This window comes from Bidens hawaiensis, unplaced genomic scaffold, assembly GCF_021521415.1.
Source record: "Bidens hawaiensis isolate Kalapana, Puna unplaced genomic scaffold, B.hawaiensis_p1.1 tig00032090_1, whole genome shotgun sequence".
NCBI lineage: Eukaryota > Viridiplantae > Streptophyta > Magnoliopsida > Asterales > Asteraceae > Bidens > Bidens hawaiensis.
Window position 1 is genome coordinate 59,238 of NW_027505238.1, and position 13,933 is coordinate 73,170.

Genomic DNA, 13,933 nt, shown 5'->3' on the forward strand with positions numbered 1-13,933 from the left:
TAGTTGATAAATGGTAATTCACATAACTTTACATGTCTTAAGGTGGTTGTTGGATCATGGCATACAGAGATCAGGGAGAGTATTAGAAATCAAGTATAAAATATGTTTTCATTACAAATATGATTTAAGACTATGAATTAGTTAACATTGCATTATTAACTAAATAAATTAAAGGGATATCGGCCACATCAACCAATTAACTGCTTTGCTCATGTCACTTCACTCTTGTACCTCCTCTAACACCCACATCACATTTCTCCTATAAAACATCATCAAAAATTCATTTCATTTTCATCACTACTTCAATCTCTTTCTCTCCCATAAAATATTCATATTATAACCCTTCAAAATGTTGCCAAGAAGTAGAACCATGCCATCAAGAATCCGTCATGGAGTTGTAAGCTCAACTTATTTACACACACATGCACATATATTCAAGTACGTTCTTTTTTATGCACAATTAATTAACATTTATTTACCTTGGTAGGTTGAAGAAAGACAAGATATTATGCACTATTCACAAGTTGATGCTCAAACTAACGCGGATAACCCAGCCCGAGCCATCAACATCGAGGCCACGTATTCAAAGAGCTTCGATGATGATGGTCGCTTAAAGCGTACCGGTAAATAATCTAGTATGCTATTTTACAACTAACCACTTATCATGTCTAATCATTTTTTGAAGGCTTATTGACTATGATCTTTTGTGAATTAAGGTACATTTTGGACAGCGTCGTCACATATAATCACTGCGGTGATCGGGTCAGGAGTCCTATCATTGGCATGGGCTGTTGGGCAGCTCGGCTGGGTCGCTGGACCGACTATTATGATTCTATTTGCTTTGGTCATTCTCTACACCTCTAATTTGCTAGCGGAATGTTATAGGAGCGGTGACCCTGTCACCGGACCAAGGTGCTATACTTACATGGAAGCCGTCAAGGCTCATCTAGGTATAAATCATGACACCTTAGGCAAATCACACATCAAATTGTTATGTCCATACCAGAGACATTGGGTCATAAAGAATGCCCTGTCCCAGTATCGCCAAGATGTTTTGGCGCAATAGTTGTGGATGAGCAGAGAAGTCCACAGTTAAACATTCTTGACTGAAAGCAATCTAGTATGGGTGACCTCTTGGGTAGTTTTCACTCAAACAACCAAAAACATAATTGTAAAACTCTTGTGGGCAAAATAGACAGTATCGGTGGCGCATAAGGATACAAATCACTATAACATTACAATAATATTACATCTCTCCCTTGAATTCAAAAAACATAAGCATCGAAACCTAACTAATCTATCATAGTTATGTTTCTTGTTTTCTTCTTTAGGGGGGCATAAGGTGAAAATATGTGGCATTATACAATACACAAACTTATTTGGTGTTGCAATTGGCTACACAATAGCAGCCTCAGTTAGCATGATGTAAGCCATTATTTACTTATCTTTATGACCATTATTCTTTTAAAAAGTGTTGATAATGTAACAAACCTAACTTGACATGATATAACTAAGCATCACTGTTATTATTTTCAGGGCTATAAAAAGATCAAACTGTTTTCACAAAAGCCATGGGAAGGACCCGTGTCACATGTCAAGTAACGGGTACATGATAACATTCGGGATCATTGAGATTCTTTTTTCCCAGATCCCGGATTTTGACCAAGTGTGGTGGCTCTCCATCGTTGCGGCTATCATGTCGTTCACTTACTCGTTCATCGGTCTTGCTCTTGGGATCGCAGAAACCGCAGGTGTGCATAGATAGATATAGAACCACACATACATGTCTTTTACTTTAACATCTTACACATCGGAACCAGACATTTTTCTTTATTACAACATAGTTATCCACTTTTATTGTGACTTTATTTTGTCCCCTCCAATATACACATACCACATAAAGTATCTTTTTAATAGATAAAAAGTTAGGCTATAACCATGATATTTTTCATGATCAATGATTGATTTCCAAAAAAAATGTAATTAAATGCACATATACGTATGAGACACGTATCAAAGACACTAAATTGCTCGGTGGATTTTCATTTATGTCTGAATATTATTTAATAAACAAACGACCATCAATTACAAATTTTATTTAATAAACACATTTTCCGTTCATTTATTATGTTCATAAACTTTCGTATATATTTGTTTGTTCGTTTGTATATTTGACCAATTTATTTCTTCCATTTAAACTCATTAGTCCACCACCTTATCAATATTTTTATATAAATATATGAGCCCATACTTTTAGTTTATTTTATAAATTTATCACCTTATCATTCGTATTAAAACTCAGAGCCGTTGTTGATTTAATAATAACACTAATATCATATTTACTCGTGTACGTCCGTTTACTCATGTTTTTTTTTGCTCGTTTCATGAATGTTCGTTTAGAATGTTAACAAACAAACATGAACATGCTCATTTTTCTTATCCAACGAGCACGAATAAGAATATGTTGTTCATTTAATTATTCATGTATGGTCGCTTGTTAACTTAAGATTAAATGAAAAAAACGAACATACCACGTATGTGTTCATTTGATTCGTTTACAAGCCTATTAGACAGTATGTTGGACCCGACAAGGACACGGACACGATAACAAAAATGTACCATAATTGTTTAGACTCATAAATACCTGTAATTAACTGCTACTACTATATCGCAATATAATTTGATACAAATTTTGTAGAAAATAAGGTTATCAAAGGGAGCTTAACAGGGATAGAGATAGGAACAATAACTCATGCTGGCACAGTTACTTCCACCCAAAAGTTATGGAGGAGCTTTCAAGCATTAGGAGCAATTGCTTTTGCATATTCATATTCCATCATACTTATTGAAATTCAGGTACTCAAACTATTTAACTAAACTTACAAAATACCATATTTTAAAAAAGTTAATTTTATAGTTCTAATATTTTTGAAATATATTAGGATACGATTAAAACACCTCCAGCTGAATATAAGACGATGAAAAAAGCGACTTACTTGAGCATATTTGTGACGACGGTGTTTTATTTGCTTTGCGGGTGTATGGGTTATGCTGCTTTTGGAGATGAGGCTCCAGGGAATCTACTTACCGGGTTCGGGTTTTATGACCCCTATTGGCTACTTGATATAGCCAATCTCGCTATTGTTGTGCATCTTGTTGGCGCTTATCAGGTTGTTATATATTTATGCCATAAATCATGAATGGTCATTTATTGTTCCAATAATTTACATATATTCATTGTTTGGGTTACAACCCAAGACTCTTACTAAGAATTAAAAGTCTTTACCAAGTGAACTAGCCACTCGTTACTTGACCTTCAAGTCATTATTGTCCTTTTCAATACCTATCTTTTTTCATACCTATTTAATGTTGCATCTCTTTTTCCTCCTTTTTACTAAAATGATTATTTTCTTGTAATTAAATTTAACTACAAACAAACAATTGTTAATCTTGTCAGTGATTTGCGACCGAAATCATAATGGTCACAACGACAACGACCTCACTCGTATCGGTCGTAAAGAAATGACAAAATTTATGATTGTTTATTTGGTTGTAAAATAGTCATAAAAGGTAATTTAAATTTGAAAATTAGTACCCGGTCTAAGGCCAAATTTTGCCAATTTGTGTATAACATATTGATCTTGAACATTTAAAATTTGTTAACTTCTACATTTTACTTTATGTTTGACTTGTGTTCGTACAATTTTTTTTCCTTTCTAAAAATGCCATTTTCTAAATCTTTATTTAGCGGTTGCACCTAATTTACAACTGAAAATAGTCATAGATCGGTTGCAAACCGGGCTGTTGCTCACTAGTTTGAGACCAAAAAATTGATCCCTAAAATCAGTCACAAGGTTTTGTGTGACCATTATTTTCTGTCATAAGTAGTCAGTTTTATAGTGGCAAAATGTTACAAGCCAAACAGAAGAACTCAACCCAAAAGACTAGTCTGATAGGTGAGGGAACACATTTGGCTTATAAACCCCACATCAGTTGCCCATACAACCGATGTGGGACAAGTCCCATACCTTGCAATGGTTTCAGTCCGTAACACAAAATAATTTTTTAAAATAAACAATATGTCTTTGTTGTTACCAATTAATGACTCGTGACTCATTTAGGTCTATTGCCAACCATTATTCGCATTCGTCGAGAAATGGAGTGCACAAAAATGGTCCAAGAGTGATTTCGTGACAGCCGAATACGACCTCCCAATCCCATTTTACGGGGTATTCCAGGTTAACTTCTTTCGTGTCGTGTGGAGGACCGTATTTGTGATCATTACCACAATAATATCCATGTTATTACCTTTCTTCAACGACGTGGTTGGGTTGCTTGGAGCCTTAGGGTTCTGGCCACTCACCGTTTACTTCCCTATTGAAATGTATATGTCACAAAAGAAGATAAAGAAATGGGGAAGCCAATGGATCGGGTTTCAGATACTAAGCTTCGGGTGCCTTTTGGTCTCGGTGGCTGCAGCGGTTGGATCGATTGCGGGCGTGGTTCTTGATCTAAAGACTTACAAGCCCTTCAAAACCAGTTATTGAACATCTTTGTTAAGCCATGGGTGTTTACTGTTTAGTATGATGCAGTTATATGTATTTGCTAAAAGTTGTGAAATAAATTTTGTATTCTGTTATATTGGAACATGTTATAAAAGTATAGACTACAAATTTGCAAAAAAATGTGTTTAGGAATATTCCAATCATACCTTGCTTTACTAGAGGTTGGTCCCAATAAGATTCCTATTTTATAAAAAGTTAAAGATTAAATCTCTTAATTAACATATTCAGTGATAACATATTCAAGTTGTGGACTAGTGGTTGACCTATAAGATCAGGATGAGGTCAGCAACAATCCATAATCCATACAGGTAAAAAATAAATGACAAAGACAACGTAAGACACCAACTGATAGACACAACCAAAACCCCTTTGGTATTATTGTAGGAACCATCAGAACTTGCTGATTATTATTAAAGCTGTTATAATAATTAGGATTTATTTTAAGATCAAACACGCGTCCACTAATTACTACACTTGTTTCATGCACCTACGTATCCGGGGTTCAAGGGAGCAACGACCCTTTGTGGGGGTTCGGGAGCAAAACCCCTTTACAGAATTGTCAATGGAAGTCACCAACGATAGGTACTTTGCATGATTAAACAACAGTCCCATGAAAACCAAATTATTATGAGAGACCAAATTTTGAAAACAAAGGGGTGTTAAAATTCTTATTGGAGACCATTCACCCTTGCTATTCAAAACAGAAAAAAAAAATTAAATATTCTTTTACCGTATGAAGAAACATTGTATGTGTATTCACTATTACACTATATTTGTTCTCTCATTTATGGTTTTCGACTAAGTCCTATGATAAAACTATATGAAGATGATTACCGCCTCTAAAATCCTAGACTAAGATAAGAGCTAGAATTAAATATAAGTTTAATTTGGATGGATATGGTAAAAGTGAGCAAACCTAAGGGACCAAAAAGACGGTTTACTTTATTTAATTAATATGGTATTTTTGTCATTTCATACTAACTTAACATACTAAAATTAACAGAGTTGGTGATACTGACAAGAAAATGAAACCACAACGATGAAAAAGACTAAAAAATACTTGTTGGACATAAATGAAAAAAGAGCAAACCATAGGGATGAAAATAGCAATTCTCTCCCAAGTTTTATCGTAACTGGCATTGAAGGAGAAGTGAAGATTTGGCGGCCGCGAGGTTTCAAGTTCGAATTCGATCTCAACTAGGTTTTACCACAGTGGATCTTTAGATATTGGGTTTTCATCGGATGGACTTGAGCTACCCAACGTTGTCTGGAATTGCTGACGTATGAGGTCACCTTTTGTCCTTGGGTTTTTCCGGATAGCCGGGCTTTATTTGTTGGTCGTTCAAAAAAAGAAAGGGTACTACGCCTTTCATGTACCCTAAGTATCTAAGACTCCAGTAATTCTGCATTGTCACCTCATAATTCCCTAAAATATCATATTTGGCGGTACGATTCCTTCATCTTGATCATGTTAAACTTGCATTTATCATATTAAATTATATTTTTGATTTTATATTGATATCGTTCTTGAGTTCCTCATTGCTATGTGGTAACTTATGAATCAAGCTTCTCATTGCAAATGGTTTGAATGCCATTTGATTTTCTAAAGGTAGTGGTATTGATAAGGACTTAGGGAGCAACTAGGGATGCAATTGTGCAATGAGGGTAAGAGGCCTTGGTGTTACCGAATATTCATATGTTGGGAATGTAAACATTTGTGGGTGTTAAGCCTTTGTTATGTAAACATTTGTTGTTGTTGACTTCGATGTTGACTCAACCTTGAACTACCTCCTTTTATGCTTGAACCGTCTTATTTCAAACTAGTATCGGCTTCTTGAGATTTTTCGCTTACACCAACCTTGAATTTTATTTGAATTTATAGATAAATATCGTATTTGAGTGTGTAGAATATTGACAGAAGTTTTTGAATTTTGATAAGACCATGAGTAGTCATAAAGCCCGTGCCCCAGGCATTATGCGTCACATGGCGCCCAGTAAGAGTTATGGCTTTTTACAAAAACAGGGTGTAGTCATAAAGCCCGTGTCCCAGGCATAATGCGCCACGTGACGCCCAATCACTATTAATTTTATTTGTTTTGTTAATAATAATTCATTTAAATAATTAAATATAAAATTAAAAAACCACATTAAAATTTAAAAAAAATACATTAAATTAAAAAAACATAAATAATAATAATAATAATACATGTTGTATTTTTCAAAAACTTTCGCCTGCCGAATAGCCTTTAGGAATTGGACTCTCGGATCGTCTTCGGATAACTCCTTTGTTAGAACATCGATGTCGTTGTCCAATTCATTCCTTTTAAGTGCTTCAACGGCATCCAAATTTACTTGAAGAAGTTGGGCTCAAAGTTCTTGTATACCTTTGAGTCGAATGTTCATTTCCTTAAAATGACTTTCTATTTCGGCTTTCGAACCCGTTGCCGACGACGATGCGGCCCCTTCCCCGTTTCCCTTTCCCTTGCTTCTTCTCCCCCCCCTTCGGTGGAGGCATCTCGGTAATATCTGCATAAGAATTCCCGGCTTCATTGTCGCTTCGTTTGAAGTTTTGAGCGTCGGAACAGGGCGTTTCTGGATCAACCGAAGACGATGTTTTAGACTTTTTTTACGCGGACCACCTTCGGCGTTGGCCTCCATAACCGGGGCTCATTTTGGGTGAAACCTCAAGTATACTTTCCAAATGCCAAAGTAATTGTAGCTCCCCTTGGCCTTATGTTGAAACTCTGTCAACGCCTTTTCCATGATTTCCGCGTCCGAGACAATGCTACTCCACGTTCGAACTATCCAAGAGTAAACCGTATGGAAACCAGTGCATTTTTTGTTTATGTTGTTCCATTTCGACGGTAAGGAATCTTTTTCTTGAAGCGAGTCCCCACTAACTTCTTGGAACAACTCTTTAATTTTGTTCTAAAATACGTCCGTTTTTTGATAGTTCGCTAAAATAAATAAAAACATTACAAGTTCAATGTTTGTTCTAAAAAATTTAAAAATATATTAATTTTTTAAAAACTTACCGCACAGGGGATCTTCCGATACATCGCACCAAGCACGAGCACATAGTACGCACTCGTCGATACTCCACGTTATGGTATTTTTTTAGCCCGAGCTTCGCCGACGGGCTTCTTTGTGTGTTTTCTCTGACGTCCGCGTTGGTTCGAACCGCCGACGGTCTCCGGTACGGGTTGTGGCTTCGGGTTTATTTGTGTCTCTGGCACGAACTCGTATTCGGATTGGGAACCCGAACCAGCAAAAATGTTCGTGGTTGGGTTTTGGAAACGGGGCGCCGTATTTGGTAAAGGGGCTCCGGAACCTAGATATGCCATGTACGCGGCCATTTGAACTTCGAACGGATACAAGGATTGTTGGACGAGGACGGTTGGCATCGGGGCGGTGGATGGGTTCGGTTATGGATTTTGGTTGCTTGCGTTGCCTTGACATGCAAATTGACCGAAACCGAGAACATTTGGTTGTTAAACGGAAACATTTTGGTAGTATTGTAGTATAAATAATTGTGTAAAAATATATTTGGTAGAGAAGTGGTAGAAAGGAATATGTAAAAAGAATGAGGTTTAGGTTTGTTTTTATAGTATAGTTTTAGTTATTATTTTAAAAAGGTTTTTTTTTTAAATCCAACGGCTCCCCCAACGGTAACCAACCCCCCCCCCCCCCAACGGATATATTTTTGAATTTCGAGCCAATTCAACGCGTTATACACAAAACGTTTAAAATTAAAAAAACCCCAAAACGTGGGGGGGGGGGGGGGGGGAGGGTTGTGCCCCTGGCGTTATCAACCAAAACGCCATCCATAAATGGCCACTACGGATGGTCTAAAGCAACTTAGAAAAAACTTTTTTAAATGGAACGACCATAATGCCGTTTGTCAACTGGTACTCCTTCACGGGTATACTATCTGATTTTTCAGTCCGTTTAAGTGATTTTTCAGTTCGTTTAAGCACGTAACAGCTCGTTTAAGCTATTTTCCAGTTCGTTTCAGCATCTAACAGCTCGTTTAAGCGATTTTTCAGTTCGTTTTGGTACCTAACAGCTCGTTAAGCGATTTTTCAGTTCGTTTCAGCACCTAACAGCTCGTTTAAAACGATTTTTCAGCTTGTTTCAGCACCTAACAGCTCGTTTAAGCGGTTTTTCAGTTGTTTCAGCATCTAACAGCTCGTTTAAACGATTTTTTCAGTCTGTTTCAGCACCTAATAGCTCGTTTAAGCGATTTTTCAGTTCGTTTCAGCACCTAACAGCTCGTTTAAGCGATTTTTCCGTTCGTTTCATCACCTAACAGCTCGCTTAAGCGATTTTCAGCTCGTTTAAGCACTTAACAGCTTGTTTCAGCATGTTTTTGTTCCGTTTTCGTCGACTTTTCATTTTCGGTTACTCTGCCAGTTTGTTTTTTTTTTAACGAGGACAACGGATGAAACGCTTTAATTTTTTTACTATTTTTGTTTTTGTTTTATATTTTAAGTTATGATTTTTTTATTATTTTTTTAAAAATTTATTTTATGGTTTTTATTAAGATCAAAACCCCTTAAAAATTAAAAAAAAAACAATAAAAAATAATTACGTCATCATTTTTAATATCAAGGTTTTCGTATACTTATGTATATTAGTCATGAACTTTTTTCTTATCAAGGTTTTCGTATACATTGTGTAACTTTTAAAATAATTACGTCATCATTTTTAATATCTCAACTTAATTTTGTAGGGACTGAATTGTTTAATCCCAGTTCACAAGTCGTATAATGTTTTATGTTTTTGTGTCAATATACCTGTATAGACGTCTCATTATGTGTTTGTTGTTTTAGGTTTCCACTAGGTTCGGCCGTTCGGGTACTTTTGTCATAACCATGTGCAATTTGAACTTGATTCTAAGCACTTTGCATGACCGGGGGTTTTCAAAAGTAATATCATGTCAAATATTTCATTCGAGTTCTAAGCACTTTTAAAATCATGATATACTTAACGTGTTAGTATGTCGCTGCAAACCATCAAACAGTCAAAATGCAAAGTTTCTTTAAAGATCTCTTAGACTGCAAAACTTGCACTTCTTTATTTATGCTACAAGTTAAAAGTAACAAATTCAACTTCTTTCAAACAGTTGGTTCAGACTTCAGAGCGCTCACGTGAAAGAACGATCAACGATCAATTGTAAGTTGATTCTCAACTCCTCCAATCGAAGAAAACATCTCTCTTATTCAAACGGGTTCGTTAACTGTGAGACCTTTAATGCATTGATTACCAAAGTTAAACTAAGAGTTATACAACTTGCGTGTTCATTAAAGACCTAAAACCTGAAATAGGTTGTCCTCTTCAAGAGTTATCCAAAGACACAAATTGTATCACTCACAAAAGAGTGACTTTATCAAATGTTTCAACATATATACTTTTAGTGAACCGGTTTCTATTTTCTCCATTAGTAAAATTGAAAAACACTTGTTGTTAATCTCTTATAATCTGACAATGTGATGTCATTAGCAGAAACACCTCTCGTTTTAGGATGAATTTTGATGCCATTGTAACAAACTCGTAAAAGAGCCACAGTTTTTTAATTTGTTTTAGGCTACTAAAAAGGTTGAGCCGGTCCTGCATTCTCGTATACCCAATCAACCCGTCGGACTTCTTCCCACATTTGATTATTGTATACCTAGATGAGCCAAGCAAATATTTAAATAAATTAGGATTTGGGTAGTAAGGGTTAAAAACATATGCCAAATGTGTGCATCTTTGCCCAAAGCATTATTACTATATAATAATTTGAAAGTTTGGTGCCGCTAGACTTTTATTGGTCCAAGTGGCACCACACCGTTGGCTGCATCTATTTTTATGTTTTTTATTATTATTTTAGTTCTGATATTGTAACGAACGTTACAGAAATCAACCAAATCGCGACGACTTGCTGCTATAACGTCCACAACCGACAACACTCAGGTTTTATTGACTTTTTTTACGTAATCGAAACCAATTTAATTTACATCGACTTACCGCTGCAACGTCTGGGACTGACAACGTTTGTATTTACCAATGCCCAGCTTTTACCAACTCAACGTCGCAACACAGGAGCCGTAACGCTCCGGTTTTACCAACCGAATAAGGTCATTTTAAATATTTTTTTATATGCTAATTTGATGAATTTATTATTTTTAGGTTTTAACGATTGGGTTTTACCAAAGTTGTTTATACTGTAATTAACAAACGGCAACCGATACTAACCGAATTCTCGTAGACTCGCCATCATGGCGCTAGGGTTTTACCAACGCCCTGGTTTTATTGACCGAACAAACATCGTTATAAATATTTTTATTTTGTATATGTTAATTTGACAAGTTTATTTTTTTTGTTATACGAGTGTTGTCACTGTTTATGTGTTAATACACACATTATTTTTTGTAATATATTGTCGGTATCTTAACGAACCTAACCCATACCAACCAAATCCGTATTTCAAAACGCGACAGGACGGGACAGGTATATAAACATATTTCAATTGCCCCGACGCAACGCGCCTGATAAAAACTAGTTATTTATAAATAGATTTTCCATGTCTAAGGTGGTATCTTTTACATCTATGCCACACAAACAAACAAACAAAAAAGGAAATAAAAAACCATGATGTTAGCATGTGTACGAAATTCTATGAGAAATTCTCTCTGTAAAATCTTGAGACGTTTATGAGAAAAACACAATAAACATGTTTTTTTATGGTATTTGTCCCTTCAAATAACAATGTACTTTTAAAACGACGTGGGAGAGTCGTCCGGCTTTACAACCCAAAAATAAGTATTCCCGGATTAAAACGACGGACTTTGTTTTTTATGTTTTAGTTGTTATGTTTAGTATCGTTTATGTTTTAATAATGTTTGTAATATTTATTTTTTAAATAAATAAAATGTTCGTCGTTATTAAAAAAGTAACAAAAATTATTCATGAGTAACAAAAGTAATTATAATAAAACAAATCAAAACTAAATATTAGTTGAACAAGTTACAAATAATTTTACCAAAACAAATAATTACAACTCTTCTACGTCTTCATTCTCGTCTTCACCCTCGTCTTCGTTATCGGAAGAAACCCCGTCCTCCGCCTCCTCATCATGAATATGACGCTCTATTGGTATTTCGTCTTCAAAGTTCGCCTTGTGTTGTACACGATCCACCACATCCAAATGGTCCTTTAGGAAAATGCAAACCTCTAGAGACTCGGGAGTTAGTTTTGTTCTTCGCATAGATAACACCCTCCCACTAAGAGAAAAAACCGATTCGGAAGCAACCGTTGAGGCTTGTACGGCAAGCAAATCACGAGCCATGGCGGATAGAATGGGAAATTCGTTTTGTTTACCTTTCCACCAAGCCAACAAATCAATATTGCGAATTTCGTCGACCGTTGCGCCCTCAACATAGTTTGCTCCACTATATCAACCAAGTTCGCTACTTGGTGTGTTTCATCTTTGCCTCTTAGATGCCGATTCACGAATCCCATTCATCAAGTTTATAAGTGGGTCATTGCACGGCCTACTAGTTGTTGTTTTTTTCACAAAAGACGATCTCGTGCTTGGACCATACATTTGAAAATAATGGTCATAAAGGTCTTGAAGGTTTTTGTTGAACTTGTCCTTCGCTTCCGTCGACAACTTCGGGTCAATCTCGTGCATACCTAAGTTGTCGAATATTTCCTCAATCGTTGTTTCAACCCCATTAACATTCCAATAGGGGTTTAATGCGGCGGCACAAGTAAAGACCGGCGGTATGTTTTCAAAATATTTTATGAACTTTTCTTTCATCGTCGCAACAATATTTTCGAAGAGTTTGTTCTTCTCCGCAAAGCTTTTAAAAACACAAGACGTATAGTACAATTCTTGCAAAACCCAACAACTAGTAGGGTAATAGACTCCCGATAATTTTGTTGTTGACTTTTTGAACACGTCAAGATACTCCAACAAATAACCGACTTGGACCCAAACACTTTCCGGAAACATATCGGCCTCTCGTTCTTCAACAAGATTGTTATGAAAAGCTTGTAAAGTTTGGCGTTGGGCAAAAGCACACTTTAACATATGACAAGTTGAGTTCCAACGGGTTGGAACGTCCCAATTCGGCCCCAAATACTTTCTTTCAACCGACTTGCAATAGTTCTTATATTCAAGATGTCTTCTTTTACCACTTTTGAAGACATCTTGTAACATAAGTCTAAAGTATTTTAAATCATCACAAATGTTTTCATTGTCAAGACCTATTTGAACAACCAAGTTGATGATATGTGCAACACATCGGACATGAAAAAAAATCCCCGAAACAAGGTGGTGAATATTTAATGATAAATTTTTCAGCCGCCTTAGTATTGTTTGAAGCGTTATCAAACGAAATCGAAAATATTTTATTTCTCAAGTTGTAAGTCAAAGGAATTTTATTAAGTTTCTCGATTTCCAACTTCTAGCCTTTTACTTTTACTCTCTTATCACACATTTCCCTGATACCCTTGAGTACCTGAAACAAATACAAGAAACACAAAAAAAGAAACACGTCTGAGCCAAAAATTTCCCAGCAACGAAGAAAACAATAACAATAACAAAAAAACGATTAAGAACGATACGACAAAACGAATAATCAGGAAAGAAGCAAATACAATCTGTTAACAATTTCAATTTAACGATAACAATGACACTGTACGCTGAACAATCAGTTATGAATCGGTACAATAACAATCTATTATGGAAATACCCATGTGAGCCAGTATCAATAACAATCACAGTAACAATACAATATGTACATTAGCTGCAGACTAATGCACCAATAATTAAGTGAGATAGGAATGTGGGCACACACACCTAACCATCTCACTCCAGCAACAATTACCTAGGATCGATCCATACGCTTCTCAGTAATCAGTACGTGCTCTCATCGCACAATAAAATAGAGACGCTGTGGACTAATCGCTCTGCCACAGATAGAGCATGTCAAAGGTGCCTCGATTGACGCCCTATGTCCCCATAGGCGGATAAATGCTCGGGTATTGAGGTCAAATAAAAGGCAATAACAATGGTCAATATCAATATATTGTCTCAAAAACAATCAGTCAATGTACAATGGTCATTTAGGAACATGCGATAATGAGTGCAATAAAATATATAATATCGCATGCATGACAATTTCACTTATCAATTGAACAATAACAATATGCAATAAATAAAGAATGAAACTATTTAATAACGGTGACACGATACTATGAATCAACTCAATAATTATAACGCGATACTCAAGAATCCATATACTATGAGAACAAAGACACGGTATGACGCTACAAGTGTAAGACCACGAAGTCCGTACACTATAAGATTAATGAAAACC

At 35.9% G+C, this 13,933-nt stretch overlaps 1 protein-coding gene across 1 annotated transcript; it reads left to right on the forward strand.

The window, feature by feature from the left end:
• Nucleotides 1-287: 287 nt before the first annotated feature.
• Nucleotides 288-4,697, forward strand: LOC143611752 (amino acid permease 4-like). The gene is made up of 8 exons (XM_077085909.1): nt 288-397; nt 488-623; nt 717-950; nt 1,332-1,425; nt 1,537-1,751; nt 2,699-2,856; nt 2,943-3,170; nt 4,122-4,697. Exons 1-8 carry the CDS (start codon nt 350-352, stop codon nt 4,545-4,547), a joined length of 1,539 nt encoding a protein of 512 aa, XP_076942024.1. The 5' UTR covers nt 288-349; the 3' UTR covers nt 4,548-4,697.
• The last annotated feature ends 9,236 nt before the right edge of the window (nt 4,698-13,933 follow it).

Excerpts from the sequence above, each read along its gene's own strand:
- LOC143611752 (XM_077085909.1), top strand. The coding sequence starts at position 350 with ATGTTGCCAAGAAGTAGAACCATGCCATCAAGAATCCGTCATGGAGTT. Across the intron at positions 624-716 it reads TGGTCGCTTAAAGCGTACCG|GTACATTTTGGACAGCGTCG; the intron begins GTAAATAATCTA and ends TTGTGAATTAAG. Across the intron at positions 951-1,331 it reads AGCCGTCAAGGCTCATCTAG|GGGGGCATAAGGTGAAAATA; the intron begins GTATAAATCATG and ends TTTCTTCTTTAG.